Below are 20,863 nucleotides of genomic sequence, written 5' to 3'. Positions count from 1 at the left end.
AAATGAGGCGAGGGTATCTGCAGTAAGGCTGGATGGAGGAGGAGGCATCTGAGGGTTGAGTAGCGATTTGAAGGTTGAAAAAAGTTTTCGAGTGTCTGTAGCGCTGTTGATTTTGTCATTGTAGAAAGCCGTCTTAGCAGCAGTGATGCTGGCTGAGAAGGAGGTCAGGAGTGTCTGGTAGTTTTTGAGGTCATCAGTTAGTTTGGATTTGTGCCATTTCCTCTCCGCGGCTCTGAGTTTGGTGCGCTGCGATCGGAGGGTATCATTTAGCCATGGATGAGAGTGTTTGGATCGAGCTGGCCTTGTGGTAAGAGGGCACAGCTCGTCTAGACACAAGCTCAGTGTGGAGCAGAGCGAGTCTGTGGCCTCATTAACCTCCAGAGAGGAGAAGGTGTTGAGTGGAGGTAGACCGGAGGCAACCACAGAGGAAAAGTGCGTTGGAGACAGGTTCCGGATGTTGCGGCGGAACGTGACCATCGGCTGAGGAGCCGGAGGCTGTTCTGTCAGGCTGACGTTGAACTGGATGAAGAAGTGGTCAGAAAGATGGAGAGGCGTCACCGTGAGGGTGTCTGTGCTGCAGTTCCGAGTGAAGATCAAGTCAAGCTCTTTGCCAGCTTTGTGTGTCGGTGGGCTTTGAACCAGTTTGAGGTCAAAGGAGTGGATCAGGGCCAAAAAGTCCGCTGAGCCTGGGGCATCTAAGTGGATGTTCATATCGCCGAGAACAAGAAGCGGACAGTCATGCTCAGCGATGGAGGACAGCAGAGGGTCAAGTTCATCCATAAAGTCGCCTAGTTGGCCTGGAGGGCGGTAGATGACCAGCACGTAGAGTTTTGCTGGGGCGATCACTGTGATGGCATGGAATTCGAATGAGACATTTGTTTGAAGGCAGTAGCGGGGTGAATTTCCATTTGTTGGAGATCAGCAGGCCCGTCCCACCTCCTCGTCCAGATGGACGAGGGGTGTGGGATAGTGTACGGTTAGTGGAGAGTGCAGCCGGGGTGGCTGTGTTCTCTGGTTTGATCCAAGTCTCAGTGAGAGCAAGGAGTTCCAACGAAAGGTGGTTGGCATAGCCAGCTATGAAGTCCGTTTTGTTGACTGCGGATTGACAGTTCCACAAGCCCATGGAGAAGGAGGTTTCTGTAGGTGAGGACCGTTTAAGTTGCTGTAGGTTAAGGCAATTTCTGCCCCTTTTGGCATGATGCCGTTTTTTGCGATGGCCGGTGATAACAGATATGGTGGAATGGCACATTTTTGCCTTTTTCGGCGCCTGTGCTCGGTGAACTTGCACAGGTAAACTTGCTTGTCTTGACCGCGTCCGACTTAAACGAGGACGGCTGAAACGAGGGCTGACGCTTCAGCAACAGCCTCTATTGTTATGTTATGTTATGTTATGTTATGAGCTACGCCAAACAACACCAGGTACACACACACATACACACAGACACACACACACCTTCACCACCTTCAACGAGATCATGAGCTACGCAAAACAACACCAGGTACACACACACACACACCTTCAACGAGATCATGAGCTACGCAAAACAACACCAGGTACACACACACACAACGAGATCATGAGCTACGCCACACAACACCAGGGGCCTGTACTACGAAGGGAGCTTAACCTACCCAGATGTAACCCAGGGTTACTTTGTTAAACCGGGGTTGACAAAACCTGGTTATCTTAAGTGGTGTTAATCGGTACTACGACGCTGATTATGAAGTTGATTTGTTGAGCCGGGGTTAACCTGTGCGCGTTCACATAAAAGGGGCGGGTTGCTTTCAATGATGACGCGATCACCTTATTTTACGGATGAGGAATGCACAATTATTATGACAAGTTATGAGGAATTAAAACCCACTCTACGACAAAAATCAAATACGTCGGCAGTGAGCAAAGCAAGGCTGTTGGCAACGTATTACAGATCGGGTAGCCTAAATGCCTAAAAGTAAAGTTTTATGTCCACATGTTCTTCAAATACGGAGGATTAATAGCTTGCGGAATGTATTTAATGAGTTTAAATAATTACATTGCTTATTTATTTTGAGTTCATAGAAATGCCTACAGATGCAACACAATTTAGAAGTGGGCATATAGATTACAGTAATAAGGATAATTGAATGTTTAAGTAGCCCCATTGACTGATTTAGTGTATGCCTAATCCTGTGAACATTTCAGATGCAACACCATTGCCAAACGCACATGGCAGCAGGTGAAAATGAAACACAAACACATTATTCAGAATAGTGGTTTATATAGTCATAGCTTGCATTAATATTTCTTAATTATGAAAACATGTAGGCCTATGCTTATAGACTTCACTTGGCAGCTTCACTTTTACAGCTAACAAGAAAAAGGTGTCTTTGAACACTACTGTAAGGCACCAGAGTGTTTTACAGTAGCAGAGGAGTTGGCCATCGCAAATAATAGTGGAAGGCCGATTATGGAGGGGGTTGAGGGAGGCATTCGGTCGGATTCTGGTGCTGTGGAAATGTGTAGCCTTTATGTGCAGGGTACAGTAATATGACATTCAATTCAATAAGTTTGTTAAAATGGTGATTTTAATTTATTAGGCCTACTATACGTCCGATTTATTTTCGGACATACAGTAGGCTATTCTTGCTCAGATGTTCAGCATCACCAATGGAATACATGAATGTCCACGTACGGGCATTGCTATGAGACGTCTTCCTAGATCATCTGACAAAGATAACGAATTCCCTCGGCTGACAATCTATATCTTCATAGAGAATATCGTCCGGGTAGGCTATATATATTTTCTGGTGGTCTCTAAAACCCCTTGCCCTGCGAAGAGAGTCCCTCACGATTTGCGATCCAATGTCGTATGGATCATCCAGGTACGCCGACATGTCTCGGGAGAAATTGTTAGTGGAGGGGTGGTACTTATAAAGGGTGTGGTTAACGGAAACCTCGGGTTAACCAAGAACATAACCTGCTCGGAGCAGGTTTGAGATGCAGCGTAAATTGCCATGGCAGCATACCTCGGTTAAAACCTATCCACCTTTCGTAGTACGGGTTAATCGGGAAGTTACGCCACACATGATCAAGTTACACTCGAAGTTACCCAGATAAGCCAGTAACCCCGCTTCGTAGTACAGGCCCCAGGTACACACACACACACACGCACACACACACACACAACGAGATCATGAGCTATGCCACACAACACCAGGTACACACACACACACACCTTCAACGAGATCATGAGCTACGCCAAACAACACCAGGCACACACACACACACACACACACACACACACCTTCACCACCTTCAACGAGATCATGAGCTACGCAAAACAACACCAGGTACACACACACACACACACACACACAACGAGATCAGGAACACACACACACACAACGAGATCATGAGCTATGCAAAACAACACCAGGAACACACACACACACACACCCACACACACACACAACGAGATCATGAGCTATGCAAAACAACACCAGGTACACACCACATGCACAGTAACATACACGCACACACACACACACACACACACACTCACACTCTTACACTCACTTCCACAGAAACATACACACACACTCACATGCACAGAAACATACATGCACACACACACACACACCGCTTGCACACGACCACTTGTGTGCGCATGTAAGCGCACACACACTACATGCACATGAACAGAAACACACACACAGGACACACACACGCACTGGAAAAAATCTGTACATGCAAAATAGAGTGCGGATCGGGCCGCAAATTTCTGTCCGAACCCGGCCCGCGTCCGACAGAGTTGAGTCCGGACCCGAACCCGACAGGCATTTTCATTTTCATGTCCGAACCCGACCTGAGCCCAACGCAGATGATGCCTTAGTTATTCCCATGCTAGTGATTAAATGTTCACGTTTGTGGATAGCCTGTCTTTTTAGCCCATTAAACGGAACACACAACAAATTGTCAGAATCAGATGAGCGTGCACGCACGCAGGTCACACACAGCGCACATTAACACGAGGCCCAAGCAAGCATAGCCTGTTGAAATATAATTCTTGTCTTACCATTGCCGAAAAGTCTTGAAATGAACTGCAACATTCTTTGAAACTACAGTGCCTCTGTCACTGATCCATATGCAGCATCGACGTTAATTGGGGCAACTCGAGGAAATCCTCATCCAGTTGAACGAGACGACCTATAGCCTACCGGTAGCCTATGTCTTTACCACAGTATGCAACGCAAATCATCTTAAAATCTCCTGATAGGCTAACAACTTTTTTTAACGTCACCCAAGACTGTGCTTATGTGCATATGTGCGAAATGTGCATAACCATTTGTTTATGTAGTCGTGAGTCGTGACAACGCGTGTACATTTCAGACGGCATGCCTGAAATGCGTTGTCAAGATAAACAAATCTTGCACACAGGAAGAAAGCTATTAGGTCTTTTTTACATTTTACTTTATTCTCAAAAAACAAACGTTTGCATCATGTAAAGCAGACCTGTTGGTTACCCAACATAATAAGGAATTTTAAATGTAAAGCTTCCAATGCATATCGCCCCCATGTGTCCGAACCCGAACCGAACCCGACTACAATTTCTAAATATTTGTCCGAACCCGACCCGACCCGTCGGGACCCGTCGGGCTCGGGTCGGGTAGCCACCCTCTAATGCAAAATATGGTTGTTTGTAATTACTGCACAATCACAGCCCCTCTCCTCTCACTTCCAGCAGCCCCTCCCCACACACCTAGACCCGCCCACTTTAATCATGGCCCCTCCCCACATACAAGGACCCGCCCATTTTAACCCGGGCCCCTCCCCACATGCATGGACACGCCCATTTCAACCCATGCCCCTCCCCACAGGAATGGACCTGCCCGTTTTAATTATGGCCCCTCCCCACATACATGGACCTGCCCACTTTAATCCATGCCCCTCCCCACAGGAATGGACCTGCCCACTTTAATCTATGCCCCTCCCCACAGGAATGGACCTGCCCACTTTAATCCATGCCCCTTCCCAATAAATCAGGCTCCGCTCCACTTTACCCAGTTGTTTTACCTAGTTGTGGGTAGAGTGTGTGTGTGTGTGTGTCATTAAGTGCTTGGGATTCCTGCTAGCATGATAGCTAGCTTTGTATGCTAAGCTAAGCGAAAATACAAACCAAGAAATTATATTGCTTATTATGAAACAAAATGTTAATGTCTGTATATGAAGCAGTTTGTATGAATTCCCCAAAATTCACAGTTAATTCCCGTACATTCCCATTAATTCTCATAGTGTGTGTGTGTGTGTGTGTGTGTGTGTGTGTGTGTGTGTGTGTGTGTGTGTGTGTAGGTTGATTTCGTGCTGCTGGGGGGAGATCTGTTCCATGAGAACAAGCCCTCCCGTAAATCGCTGCACTGCTGCATGGAGACTCTACGCCGCTACTGCATGGGGGATCAGCCAATCAGCTTCCAGATACTCAGTGACCAGGCTGTCAACTTTGGACACAGCAAGTAAAGAACCTACCCAAGATACTACATTACCCACAATACTATACACAAGCACTGCATTACCCACAATACTATACACAAGCACTACATTACCGGGCGGGCCGATATATCGGGCCGATATTTGCGTTTTTTACATGTATCGGCATCGGCCGATAAGCGGCTGCGTTCGCCGATAGTTTTTTTCCCCCCGCATTATTTACATACAGGCATCCACAGGCAGCTCTGTGTTGCTGGAGACTCTGCAATTCATGTGCAGACTGCCCCTCCCCCACAAACAGAGAGCTGAAAGCCTGCTCTTCAAGACAATAGTAAACTTTAAACTTTCAAAGCATCTTTTAACTGTTTGACTTAGCTTAAATATTGTCATACACTTTGAAGGTGGAAGCAAGTTTGTGGGTCCAAATGGAAAATGCAAATGATATAGGTAGCCTACTTTATTTAATGCTTAATGCCTCGTTTATAAAACTGCTTGCCATTGTATTTAGGTAGCTGCAAATAGCTAAGTTGTAGGCTAGGCTATCCATATGCATGTGGTAGCTAGCTGTTACAAACACTGATCATATGATTAAGTAATGCCAACGTTGTTCCGAGATATTTGTGGGAGTTTTATTCAGCGACCACCTGGCTGAGTGTTGGACGCGTGTGGTGTGTGTGTGTGTGTGTCCCTCCCTTAATGCCCCTCTTCTATAAAACTGCTTGCCATTGTATTTAGGGAGCTGCAAACAGCTAAGTTGTAGGCTATCCGTATGCATGGGGTAGCGGTAGCTGTTACGAACACTGGTCAATCATATGATTAAGTAATGCCGACGTTGTTCCGAGATATTTGTGGGATCGTCTCCCTCCCCCTCTCCCTTCGAGCGGGCGGAGTTGCCATCGCAGTGATATCAGAGTTTTAATAATGAGAGACGTGTTATATGTAGTTGAATATTAATTTGTGTTAACTTTTATCATGTACCAGACATACCCTGGTGGATGCCTTACTTGTTTGGTATGCGTCTGGTCTGTCTCACTCAGTGGGACACGCATCACAGCGATATGAGAGTGCTGCGCTACCTGAAGGAGAGATTTTAAAACTGAGAGTAGGGCTGGGATAAACGATTATTTTTTAAACGATTAATCTAGCGATTATTTTTTCGATGCATTGATTAATCTTACGATTAATTTTTTCAGTCTGATTCGATTTCAATTCGATTATCGATTATCTCCCCATTAATTCACTAATAGCAACTTATACATGTTTATTTACATATCTGAATGAAAAAACATGAATTCTTTAACATTGCAATATATGTTTATTGCTCTTAAGATTCCAAAATAAAAGACTGAAGTGCAAGTAACTACAAGTGCAAAGTAATGCATTCTTAGTCAGAGCAGAGCCCGTTTACGGAGAGCCGGATGACTCCCTATTAACTCCATTGTACCTGCAATCTGCTGCAGTTCCGCTAGGGGCGATCACGAATAAGTGCAAAATCAATGGGGGTCTATGGAGCTAGACGGCTAAATGTGTCTCTTTCACCTGGTTGTCGTTGAAAAATCGAAGATTGGATTGTGGTTTCTGCAAGATCAATATGGATTATAGGTCAGAAGGTCGTCCTTTCGATTTCTTACAGGTTGGGTCGTTGTTGCCCACAACACACTATCTTTCTGCTAATGAATGACGTCATTGACGCATTTGAAAGGCTTTTTAGAACAAATAAGTGACTCAAAAAATATAATACTCAGCAGTGTGTATTTTCTCTGCCCCCTCTTTCGCATGCAACATTCAAATTTCTGGGCAAAAAATTATATCTCGAGAAAAGGGTGATTTGAGGGGTACAGCTCCATAGACCTCCATTCATTCTGCACTTATTCGTGAGCGCCCTCATGTGGAACCAGAAAAGGAACTGCAACCAGTTCAGAAACCGGAAGTTTCCCGAGAGTGGCGGTTCTCCCCTTATAGAGCATCACAGTCCCGCCCCTCCTCCGAGAGAGCTTAGTTTCCGGAAGTAAATTTCCCATTCATTTCTCCCATTGACGTTTTGGAAAAATCCGTATCTAAAGAGTTTTAGAGCATGTCTTAGGCTAATCAGCTACTGCGTAACTCATAAGCATACAACATATCATTTCGAGTGAAAAAACGAAGAGAAAGTCCAAAAAAAGTCAAAGGTACAAGACTGTGTACATATTTTTATTTCCGAGCGAAGGAACTACTCATCCCATAAACCACCGCGCCTCACTGAAAAATATATAAGCAGCACGAACCAGCGCAAAATCATTTCCAACCATGTTTCCAACCGGCAACAGCACGCAAACCCTTTCCTCCAAACAATGATTTTTATATAGTTAATAGCAGTTATTTCAGGAGTAATCGTGTAAATAATAGTGTTTTGGTATTGAATGTTATATTTACCATCGTGTATTTTATATCGTGTGTGTGAAACCGGTTAACGTTAACGTAAACGTTAGCAACATTGTGCAGTGCTTCATATCTGACTGCCATTCTGATGCATGGACCGGTGCATGGTATGCTCTTGGACCACCATATTCAGTTTATTAACTTGCTGTGAATTATTACACAAAATGTTCATTAAATGTACGAAGAAGTATTTCTAGGTTAATGATTGATGATATGGCTCGTACAGTATGAAGGCTACAGTAGCCTAGCTAATGTTAACTAGCATTACCAACCTCCCTGCAAAACTCGCCACACAACTTCGTAGGTTTGATAGGTCTTGTCCCTCATGCTGGCCCTTATAAAATCCACAAGCTGACCCTCGACACACAACAGTCAATAATGTGACCCGATTTAAAGTGGTTTTCACCCATTTGGACACTCTTGATTTCGTCCTTGAAACAGTGAAATATTCACGGGGGCATGGACGGTTTGCTAACCATTTTACTGCAGTGTCTAGCCGGTGGTAGCATCCAGCCTGTGCTATCAGCTAGTTAGCTAGTTCAAAGGTTTAAGTACTTAATGGGGATATACAGGGCTTTTTATGCCTCGACTAAGTTGATGTTTCATATGAACAACAATTCATATTCATAGAAACAACAAGGTCACTAAAACATAATATATTTCATACCTGTGTTGCAGCATGTAGGCTAATGTTAGCAGCATTATAATGACATTCCAATGTCTGAAAGGCTAATGATTAGCCTGTCGGCTAACTGAAAAGTTAAGTGTTCAAACTAGCATTTCCAGTGTTCTATTTGATGGTGTATTGGCCCTGACTAAGTTCGTGTGATATATAAACCACAATCCTTGTTGATACAAGTACCAATGTTCGTCTAGAAAGTTTTTATTCACATTACGATTTTCGCCAATGGCAGTAAAAGACTCCGCCATCTTTGTCAATAATTTTCGCTGATAAAGTTTCAAACTATGACCTTAACGGCCTTTCCACCAATCAGAGGCATCACTGTGGGATTGTTCAGGATTGTGGGTAATGAAGTACTTATCCAAGACATGCGAATAAAAGACATTTATCTCAAAACAAGGTTAGTGCCCCGTGATTTTTTGGCGTCTATATGAGCATACACAATCGCTTAGTACAGCCGTAGCTGGTTTTGAGTCTACCATGTGCAGTTAAGTTTTTATGGCTTATACCCGAATTGTCAATGGAGAAATTGCATTGAATTCTTACTTCCGGAAACTCCTGTGGGCGGGACTGTGATGCTCTATTAGACATTCTCTGGTCAGAGGTAGCATTCAGTAGGCTAGTGTATGTCTAATTGAGTGCCTGTCATTTTAAGACGTTCGTGTGGGAATCCTTGCAATTAACATTAACACAGTTAAAAGGCTGCTGATGTGTGGATGCAATTCATAACGTAGTTAGTTCAAATAACAGTTCGTACTTCTCCTTTGAACACGCAGCGACCTCTCTCTGTCCCAACCGTACGGTGTTTTGTTCGTTTAAAAAGTGTTTGTCCGAAAGTTTTATGTGTTCGTCTCGTCTTACTACGTCGTACTACAAGTACAGCAGACAGTTTTTAATTGACATCTGCAAAAGCAAGTTTTGCAGCGTTCTGGACTTTGCAACAGAGACGCTAAAGGAACTCGGACTACTCCGGCCTGCAACAACACCGGACTCGCCTGCTACTCCTCCCCCGGAAAGAAAGCGTCGGAAGCGGTGTGCGAGGAAGCAGAAGAGGGGCAAGCGCGGAGGCGTCCGGGCCAGGCTAGCGGCCAGCCCAACTCGCCCAGCCATACCATCCATTCTCCTGGCAAATGTACGATCACTGGACAACAAAATGGATCACATACGACTGCTGAGATCAACGAACCGGACAGTAAGTAACTGCTGTGTGCTTGTCTTCACTGAGACTTGGTTAAATGACAACATTCCGGACTCTGCTGTACAACTGGAGCAGCTAGCATGCTATCGAGCAGACCGGGCCATTGTAAAGGGAGGTAAATCACGAGGAGGAGGAATCTGTGTTTACATCCGTGACGAATGGTGCCGGGACACTGTAGTAGTATGCAAACACTGCTCACCACTGGCAGAGTTTATGATCATAAAGTGCCGTCCTTTTTACCTGCCAAGGGAAATTACTGCGATTCTGCTAGTCGCAGTATACATCCCGCCTACCAACAACAACAACGATAAGAACGCGGCTCTTAGTGAACTGTACCAGGCTGTCAGTGAACAACAGACGGCACACCCAGACGGTTTCACCATCTTCACTGGAGATTTTAACCATGCTAACCTTAAAACTGTACTTCCAAAGCTACACCAGCATGTTGATTTTCCAACAAGAGGAGATAACATCCTGGACCTGGTCTACACTACACACAAAGGAGCATACAAAGCCACCCCCCTCCCCCACATTGGACTTTCAGACCATATCACTGTTATGCTAATGCCCGCATACAGACAAAGGGTAAAAGTGAACAAACCGGTTCGTAAGCAGGTAAAAGTGTGGCCTGAGGGAGCCTCCGATGCTCTTCAAGACTGCTTTGACACAACAGACTGGGAAATGTTTAAGCAGGCAGCCACTTACAACAACCAGACAGACATAGAGGAGTATACAGACACTGTAACCTCTTACATCACCAAGTGCATCGATGATGTGACCCACACAAAAGACATCATCACTCGGGCTAACTGGAAGCCATGGCTGACAGGGGATGTCCTCAGGCTGCTGAGGGCCAGAGACAAAGCCTACAGAGCTGGGGATGAAGCTGGCATGAGAACAGAGAGAGCCAACCTGTCCCGTGGCATCAAGGAAGCAAAAAAGGAATACACTCACAAGATAACCACCCACTTCAGAGACAGCAGGAACGCACAAAGCCTATGGCAGGGCATTCAGGCCCTCACGGACTACAAGCCCGCGCCACAGAGCTGCGAGAGCAACATCCCTCTGCTCAACAACCTGAACCGCTTCTTTGCTCGCTTTGAAGCACAAAAAAGCACCTGCCCACAGAAGACCCATCCCCCTCTACATGAGCAGCCCCTGTGCCTCTCTGCCGACAGCGTGAAGAGGACACTTGCTGCTATCAACACCCGTAAGGCAACAGGTCCAGACAACATCCCTGGTCGTGCGCTGAAGGACTGCGCAGGGGAGCTTAAGGATGTCTTCACAGACATCTTTAACACTTCCCTGAAGCAAGCCATCGTCCCATCTTGTTTCAAAGCTGCCACCATCATACCTGTGCCGAAGAAAACTGCTCCATCCTGCTTCAATGACTACCGCCCTGTGGCACTGACACCCATCATCATGAAGTGCTTTGAGCGGCTTGTCATGTCACATATCAAATCCATTCTCCCCCCCACCCTGGACCCCTTCCAGTTTGCATACCGAGCCAAACGGTCTACAGAGGATGCAATCTGCTCTGCCCTCCACCCAGCCCTCACCCACCTGGAAAAAAGAGACTCATATGTGAGATTGCTGTTTATAGACTTGAGTTCTGCATTCAACACCATAATACCACAACAACTCATCTGCAAACTTGACAAACTGGGACTCAGTACCTACCTCTGCAACTGGCTACTGGACTTCCTCTGTCAGAGGCCTCAAGTAGTACGTGTTGGCAACAATACCTCAAGCAGCATCACACTGAGCACAGGGGCCCCCCAAGGCTGCGTGCTCAGTCCGCTGCTCTTCACCCTGCTGACGCATGACTGCACTGCAACCTACAGCAACAATCACATAGTGAAATTTGCTGACAACACAACTCTGGTGGGTCTCATCACCAAGGGCAACGAGACTCAATACTGATTGGAGGTCGACCATCTGACCACGTGGTGCAGGGACAACAACCTCCTGCTGAACGTCAGCAAGACCAAAGAGATTGTTGTTGACTTCCGGAGAGGTCACACCCAACACCTGCCACTGACCATCGACGGTGCTGTGGTGGAGAGAGCGAGCAGCACCAAATTCCTGGGGGTGCACATCAGTGAAGACCTCTCCTGGACCACCAACACAGCATCACTGGCGAAGAGAGCTCAGCGCCGCCTGTACTTCCTGCGGAAACTCAGGCGAGCAAGTGCTCCACCAGCCATCATGACCACATTCTACCGAGGCACCATTGAGAGCATCCTCTCCAGCTGTATCGCTGTGTGGGGCGGAAGCTGCACTGAATACAACAGGAAAGCCCTGCAGCGCATAGTGAACACAGCTGGAAGGATTATTGGTGCTTCACTCCCCTCCCTGAAGGACATTTACACCACCCACCTCACCCGCAAGGCGACGAAAATTGTGAGTGATGCAAGTCACCCCGCTCACAATCTGTTTGATCGATCTACTGCCCTCTGGGAAGAGGTACAGAAGCCTGCGCTCCCGCACTACCAGACTCACCAACAGCTTCATACACCAAGCTGTTAGGATGCTGAACTCTCTCCCTCCTCTCCCCCCTCCACCCTCAGCTACATAACATCCTGGACATTGGACCCACAATGGCCGCCTGCACCACTCCACTTGCACACTTGTACACTTTGCAACTTGTTGTTGTTGTCCTGAAAACACAACACTTCTGCTGCTCTTACATAACTTGCACCACTATGCCACTTTATTTCTTACTTAGGTCAAACAGAACTACCTCAGCCTCTTATTGGCCTGACTTTGCACTAGTATTTTATTTTATTGACTGTCTGCACAATTTCAACCATTTTTTGCTGCTCTTATTTTTTCATTATATGTGCCCTCTTATTTACTTATTTACTTACTTTTTGTTTACTTGAATGTTATGTTTGTCTGTGGACTTAAAAATTGGTAAAATATGTCTTGTCTCCACCGTGGGATAGTGAGAAACGTAATTTCGATCTCTTTGTATGTCTGGAACATGTGAAGAAATTGACAATAAAGCTGACTTTGACTTTGACTTTGACTTTGACTTTGGACAAGCACTTTTGAGTCTTGGAAAACACTTTTCCATTTCTATCGGGATCGGGAGTCAATAAAATGAGCCCTGCATGAGTAATACAAGCAGCTGCAAGTAAGCATGCTAAACTTGACATACAAACAGTATTCTAATGTTAGCTTTGAGATAGGGCTACTGCTTGATTGCATACTGTAACTTAACTTTGTTTAGTCTCCTCAATGTACTATGTTGTGATAAGACCTTCGCAGAGTTTACTTTAACTTTAATGCAGCGGTTTTGAACAAATTTGTGCAGCATGGTCACGATGCTAAGCGGATTTAATAGCAATTTAGCCCACTGTGTTCTATGCAGTGCTTCTATGTGGCAACAGCAATCAACAATTCAACAATCGTGAATATTTTGTTAAATGCACATGCAGAGGAGGAGCAGCGGGCTCGTTACGAGAGAGAGCGGGCGGGGCGAGGAAAGGCTGTGTGAGTAAAAAGTGCAGCTCAATGAAATTATTTTATATTATCTTTAATTTAAATACCAGGCCTAGAACATAGAACATCCACGTGTGGTGGCCGGTTTTGATTTCGTGGTGCCCAGCCACAGATTAGTCAACATATGGAAAACACTGAAGGTGTAAAATTAAAAATATTTAGCAGCACACGTTATGCTTGACGATTACGTGGACGCGTTGTCCCAGCTCTAACTGAGATATGTTTTAGACCTTTTGACGTTGATGCCGTTTAGAACAGAAACATTTGACACCACGTTATTTTCCTCTGCTGATTAATGTTCTGTGGTTGACATCTGGCAGCTTTTTTTAGAAAAATATAGACATAGAAAAATTGAAACCATGCAGTCTTAAATTACAAATCAAGCACTTTATTTCAATAGCTAATTTTCAGGCTTGTTTTCTTAAATTATTTAAATGTGTTGACAAAGGACATTTTGTGATGACCTGAATTATGTCTTATAATATGTCAGCAAGCAATGCATCATCAAGGCTGTGTTGTAAGATGATGAAAGCATTTTGCACAGTTAATCATATTCAGTGCACCCATCCATAAGTTCAATGTTCCTTTTTTAAATTGAGACTTATAACATTTGTTATCATTTGTGTAATTATGTGTCATTTGTATGATGTAAATTGAGGGAGCAAAATAAAAGCAGTATCGGCTCCAAATATCGGCTCAAGAAAATAGGCAGCCTGTATCGGTCATCGGCTTAGGCTGATGGAAAAAAATCGGTATTGGTACCGGCACTAAAAAATCCGTATCGGTCGATCCTTAACAAGCACTTACTATACACAAGCACTACATTACCCACAATACTATACACAAGCACTACATTACCCACAATACTATACACAAGCACTACATTACCCACAATACTATACACAAGCACTTACTATACACAAGCACCACATTACCCACAATACTATACACAAGGACTACATTACCCACAATACTGTACACAAGCACTACATTACCCACAATACTGTACTGCACACAAAACACTACATAACACTCACTACTACACCAGGAGGGTATTCCATGTACGTGGTTTAGTGACAAGCTTGTATGTGTACCTGTATCATCTTGAATTTCCCCTTGGGGATCAATGAAGTATCTATCTATCTATCTATCTATCTATCTATCTATCTATGTACTTGGAATACCCCCTAGATTAGGGATGGGCAACTTTGATGATAGAGAGGGCCACAAAATGTTCTTGTCGCTGTCAGAGGGCTAGATGTGACTGCACACGTCCACCACTGGGATATCAGGAATCAGGAGTATTAAAAATATATACAGTAGGCCTAGCCTATGTCTGCACGATTTATTAAACATGCATTAATTGAATATTTTTAATATTGCTTCTATTCACCAATGAACTTGAAATAAACTAAAAAATATTACACATTCACAATAAACCTTTTTCCCACTGTAATGGGTAATAGTGACTCTTGTAAAAAGGCTCTGTTGTTAGTGTATCTTTACCAGGGTTCCCACTCTAAGTCAAATCTTTTCCCTGAGAAAAATACTGAATTTCCATGACCAATCGGGAAATTGAGAGAAAAAAAAACAGGTAGGGCTAACTACAACCACTCAAGCAAGTAGGCCTAGTAATGGAAAAAGCTAATAACTCAATAAACACCTATGCTGCATGCATTGTATTAGGCCTAATGTATTCTGGCAAGACAATTTTAAACTCCTACAACAAAATTCTCTGATATTCCATGACTTTGCCCCAGAAAATATATAATTGCCTGACGTTCCATGTCTGGAATAGACTTCATTAAAATGCTGATGGTATTACTGAAATTCCATGACCCATGGGAACCCTGCTTTACGTTGAGGTCGGCTACGACAGCGGCTCTAGCAGCTCCGATGTAGCCGACTTTTAGTTATCTTCGTGGTGCATGGTGTTGTAGTGTTGACTTAAGTTCACGGCTGGTTTCGTTTCTAAGCATAACCTACTAAACACATAAGTTGACTTTGAATTCTGTGATAAGATCAGCTGTTTCCCACCTTGTATGAACCTTTCCCACCTTGTCTACGATTCTGAGTTTTCTTTATAAACCGTGTCTCTTCCTCTCTCGCTAGTGAAGAAGGCTCGACTCCGCTGGATGTTTTATAATATATATAATAATGTTTTATATAGGAAGCGCCCCTATCGGTGGACCGTATCATAGGGCTGCACGATTATGACCAAAATGATAATCACGATTATTTTGATCAATATTGAGATCACGATTATTTATCACTATTATTAATTAATTTTAGGGACAAAAATATTTTTTCCCTAAACATATTGGACTTGCTATCTGGCTCACCCAAATTCTTCGCCTCACATTTACTCCCCTAAATTACTGCAAATATAAATTTGACTGCGACTTACAAACTTACAAACAACTTCCAAACAAATGTTTTGTGCGTGCTACTTTGTTAATATTTTGGAAAACGCCCACCGGGAATCCTCCCAACGCTCCCCATTAGCCACTTAAGCTCTGCTTTGTGTTCATCTGTTTACTGTAATCGTTAGTCCAGGGGTGTCAACTTTTTGACTGAAGGGCCACATTGGGTTTTATTGGGTTTTGAAAATTGGCCAGCGGGCCACACACAAATAATAATAATAATAAAAATAATGTTTTGTATTATTTAAATGACAAAATAATTTTGTTGTAGAAAATTAATTTCTTAAGAAATACTGTTAATTTGATTCTGTTTAATTCATTTATAAATGGTGCACTGTCACTTTAAGACTCTGCCAGCTCCACTCAAATATAGCCTATGGCTAGTGCTGTGCCTATGGCTAGTGCTGTGCCCTCTCACAGTTTATAAATGGTGAGTAGTGGGAACTACTGTTGCCATCGCCCTCTCTCCCACGCTCAAATGCGTCCCCAATTAAATGGACTAGCATAACGTAGTTAGATCTGCTGCAATGGAGGTTCTATGTATCTCGATGTGACAAGCTGTTTTGACATTGACATTGTAAACGTTCTCTAAGAAGAGTGTAAAGCAGTTTGCAGTAGCCTAAAGTTAACCACAACGTCGTCTATCGCTGGAAAAAAATAGCGAGCGCCTATGATAAACTAATAAATGCTCGGCGGGCCGGATTAAAGTGCATGGCTGGCCGCAGTTTGGACACCCCTGGTTTAGTCATTCGTTGATATGTAAAACACTGACGTGTAGGCTACATTTTCATTATTGTTCACTTGTTTTGAGTAGGCTGTGTCTTGAAACGCATAGGTTGCACATGTAGCTTATAAAATACATGAATAAAATTCACGGATCCCGTCGTTAGTTCAACTCTTATTACAGTATAGGCTATCAGAGGAAGCAAACAAGGACTAAAAGTTAACGTGCTAAAAAAGGCATGTGTGGTTTACGTCATGTGATGTGTTTCACGGTATGAGTTGAGAGCCCTGCTTTGCTTATATTTTTGGTTAACTTAACTTGCCTGAAATCCGAAATATTTTCGAACAATGGATGATCCGCTTCGAGGGACAAGCTCTTGGCCTTCTTCTCTGCCACACATTTGATTTTTGATCGTCGTTTATCGTATAGTCTAACTAGCCTACTAATAGTTAACATAATGTCACTAGTCCACAGTGCATCAGGCTGAGCAGTGCAGGGAACAGCTGTCATTGGTAGGCTGCATGCAGGCACATGGTCAGACAGGTTTAAGGAGCGCTTGATTTGTTTTGTAGCGGAGCGTTCTATTGGTTGCCAGGTTGGTTCTATGGGTAGAGCACGCATTTGAAATATCGCTCGATCACGCAAATTTGATGGTGGGAAGCCAAAATCGTGATCGTGATTAAAATTCGATTAATTGTGCAGCCCTACCGTATCATTACAATAAGGATCCTGTTCAGATTCAGATGTGGTAAAAACCACGTGAAACAAACATTTTAATGACATTTCAAAACACGTGGAACGAACATTTTAATGACATTTCAAAACACGTGGAACGAACATTTTAATGACATTTCAAACCACGTGAAACAAACATTTCAAAATTGATCTGGGGGCCACACTGAGTGAGGAGGAGGGCCGCCAGTTGCCCATCTCTGCCCTAGACCAATCAGAATACAGATCAATAGGCCCTAGACCAATCAGATTACAGAGGACATCTACACACATGCTCTCATACCAGGGGGTCAAGAGCGTGCAGATTAGCTTCGGCATGTTAGCATACGCCATTTTCAAATATGGCGCTGCATGGAGCATTTGGAACCAGCTCCATGCACGAAAATCCGTGTTGGGCACGAGCTCTCATGCGCGTACATGTTGGTGGGCGGGTACCTATCCGGCGGCTACAGCCAAACGTTATTCAGAGCGTATTTCTTGAGGATCCTATGAGAAGACGTGCATATTATGGTTGTTTATCCATCGTATGACAAATAAACAAATAAAGAAAATTGTATTGATCTTGTTTCGTTGATGTTTGTCCCGAACAAACGTAGCCTAAACATGATTAAAGACAATAAATTACACAACAGCGGCATAAAGACCTTGTCTCGTTACACCATGGGTCTCCAACACGTTGCTCTCAACCTATAGCCGCCCCCTTTGGAGCTTGCCAGAGGCTGAAGCACTAGGCTACTACATTTAAACACAATTATTGCCGCGAGGCATTCCAGCCTACGAATTTAATAAAAAGTAAACCATGCATAATTTAAAAAAAAACTAAATTTAGGCTACTTCGCCATGCAATAAGGTTTCCATTAGAGCACAGCGCACGTTCAATGAATGAAAAAGGCCTTGTCTCGCAATAAACAGCTGGAAATTCCAACACTTTTTCAACTACACGAAACTTTACAGTGATCATTAAATACCCTCTAGATTTAAATGCCCATCAGCCTCAACATTTAACTATATAATAAAAGTCAAAAAGTAAATTAATCCATACCAAAACCGAAAATCATCTGCGTTTGATAGCCTGGTATGCCGCTCCAAACAAAACGCATGTCTCACAATAACGTACAAATACAAGAAATAAAGGTCTGCCTCGAATAAGCCTATCTCAAATAAATACCTGTGCTTTGCAGCCTAAGTTAATAGCAGACCCTGGACATAATTTAGGATTTACGGAAAGTATGCAATCATACGATGTTGGACGCCTGGCGATGCTCTGGCCATCTACTGTGCCTCTGACACCGCTGCCTCATTTGGATGGTAACTCCACAGGTGAGCGCGAAGATTGGATGTCGTGGATGCGTAAGTAAACTGTTTTTTGCTGAGTCCGCAGACAACATTCTCTTTAACCGTTACTTTACCATCTGTGGTGTACAACTCAAAGTAAAGACACCACATTTTAGATGAGTTGGGGACGTAATTGTCCGCTCAGGCTGACCGTTCTGTGCGTTATCTTCCATTTTCAAAACAGGGTGGCTATTGAGGGCTCTGGCTCCAGTCATTATTGTGGCTACTGGCTATTACTGGCTTGATTTGGTCATGGGCCAACGCTAGAATACGTTTAGAACACCCGCTATGAGATGGCAAACAATAACATAAAAAACAAAATATTCATAGACTGTAAAAATGCGCTACACATGGCACTAAAAACCGAATAGTTTATTTATAGTTCGACTACGAATATTTCACGTCAAGTTCGAATGCATATTTGCAGCAGGACAGCATGCAGACCGCTCATAGTTAGAGCCGCTGTTATCCAATGAAATTAAGTTGCGCTTCAGGGCGACTCCACTCGGACTCCATGCGCGTTCCCGAGCAACTTTTTCTTCTTCTTGTTATGAGGCAAGGACTTTATGTGCATTATCGCCACCCTCTTACTGGAGGATGACACTCTTTTTACAGAATATCCAATAAAAATCGACGTTGGTCCATGCGTCATTTCCAGCTTTGGAACTTGGCGCATGGTCAGAGCCGACTGGCGCTGGATCCGAACCCCAGTGTTCAAAATGGCGTTGACTATGAATTGGCCGGATTTACTAGCCTAGCCTCCACCATTCATTTGTATGGAGGGCGGGACTTAGTCACTCTCTCCAGTTATATATATAATACCTCCATGTCTCATACACACACACGCCTAGACCAATCAGATTACAGAGTTTGTGTAGAGATCAATAGGCCCTAGACCAATCAGATTACAGAGTGTGTGTAGAGATCAATAGGCCCTAGACTAATCAAATTACTCTCATTCTGCTCTCATACACCTACACACACCTAGACCATCAGATTACAGAGGACATCTACACACATGCTCATATACACGCACACACACACGCGCGCGCCCTAGACCAATTAGATTATCCAGAGTGTGTGTAGAGATCAATAGGCCCTAGACCAATCAGATTACAGAGGACATCTACACACATGCGCTCATACACACACACACACACCTAGACCAATCAGATTATCCAGAGTGTGTGTAGAGATCAATAGGCCCTAGACCAATCAGATTACAGAGGACATCTACACACATGCGCTCATACACACACACACACACACGCCTAGATCAATTAGATTACAGAGGACATCTACACACATGCACCCATACACACACACACACACACACACACACACGCCTAGACCAATTAGATTATCCAGAGTGTGTGTAGAGATTAATAGGCCCTAGACCAATTAGATTATCCAGAGTGTGTGTAGAGATCAATAGGCCCTAGACCAATTGGATTATCCAGAGTGTGTGTAGAGATCAATTAGATTATCCAGAGTGTGTGTCGAGATCAATTAGATTATCCAGAGTGTGTGCAGAGTGTGTGTAGAGATCAATTAGATTATCCAGAGTGTGCGTATAGTGTGTGTAGAGATCAATTTGATTATCCAGAGTGTGTGTAGAGATCAATTAGATTATCCAGTGTGTGTATTTAATATAGGGTATATTAACATGTGCATGTGTGTTTGTGTTAGAAGTGAATGTATGTGTCGTTATGAGTGTTGTCGTGTGAGTGTGTGTATCCAATATAGAGTGCATGTTAGGTATACTAACGTGTGTGTGTGTGTGTGTGCACAGGTTCCCCTGGGTGAATTACCAGGATGAGAATCTTAACATCTCCATACCCGTCTTCAGTGTACATGGAAACCATGATGACCCTACGGGGGTAAGCTTGTTATGTGTGTGTGTGTGCGTGTGTGTGTGTTTCAGAAGTTCAGATCAGTGTTAGTGTTGAAAATGTAATCAGTAAGTTCAGATCAATACCCTGTCCAAATGCAGTCATTGGACAGTGGTGCAAGAACTATAGTGTACAACAGCCTCATTCCCATAGCAACCTCACACATACTATGGCTCATTTGAAAGGTGAGACTTCAAGCTCTCGGTGTGTATGGGTGTGTAGGGGTGTGGAGGGGTGTGTAGGGGTGTAGGTGGGTGCAAACCGTTTATTTCTACATGCCTCTGTTCCTGAGAAATCCCAAGCTAAACAGTGGCTAGTAGCTAAAGAGGGTGTGTAGGGGTGTGTAGGGGTGAAGGAGGGTGTGTAGGAGGGTGTGTAGGGGTGTGTAGACACAGATTCATATTAAGACCTAGTTGCTACACCAACATGATAGATTGAAAGGTGTGTGTGTGTGTGTGTAGGCGGACGGCCTATGTGCTCTCGATGTC

The 20,863-nt window shown here is 44.0% G+C and overlaps 1 protein-coding gene across 2 annotated transcripts in view; it reads left to right on the top strand.

Moving 5' to 3' along the window:
- The window catches only part of mre11a (MRE11 homolog A, double strand break repair nuclease), a 57,152-nt gene that overhangs the window by 7,829 nt on the left and 28,460 nt on the right, over positions 1-20,863 (top strand). Inside the window, exons 1-4 of one of the 2 annotated variants that reach the window (XM_076283044.1) lie at positions 3,195-3,252; positions 5,330-5,490; positions 20,276-20,363; positions 20,837-20,863. The exon at positions 20,837-20,863 is cut by the window's right edge and continues 115 nt beyond it. In XM_076283044.1, coding sequence (XP_076139159.1) covers positions 3,229-3,252; positions 5,330-5,490; positions 20,276-20,363; positions 20,837-20,863 — 300 coding nt within the window. In that variant the 5' untranslated portion in view covers positions 3,195-3,228. Of the gene's footprint in view, positions 1-3,194; positions 3,253-5,329; positions 5,491-20,275; positions 20,364-20,836 lie in introns of those variants that run through there. The other variant, XM_076283043.1, reaches the window with a different exon arrangement.

Source organism: Alosa pseudoharengus, unplaced genomic scaffold, assembly GCF_046254945.1.
Source record: "Alosa pseudoharengus isolate Yale_2024_CS ecotype anadromous, Long Island Sound unplaced genomic scaffold, YU_APseudo_1.1 YU_APseudo_1.1_scf_13, whole genome shotgun sequence".
NCBI classification, from domain to species: Eukaryota; Metazoa; Chordata; class Actinopteri; order Clupeiformes; family Clupeidae; genus Alosa; species Alosa pseudoharengus.
This window is presented reverse-complemented; position numbering and strand designations above follow the sequence as displayed.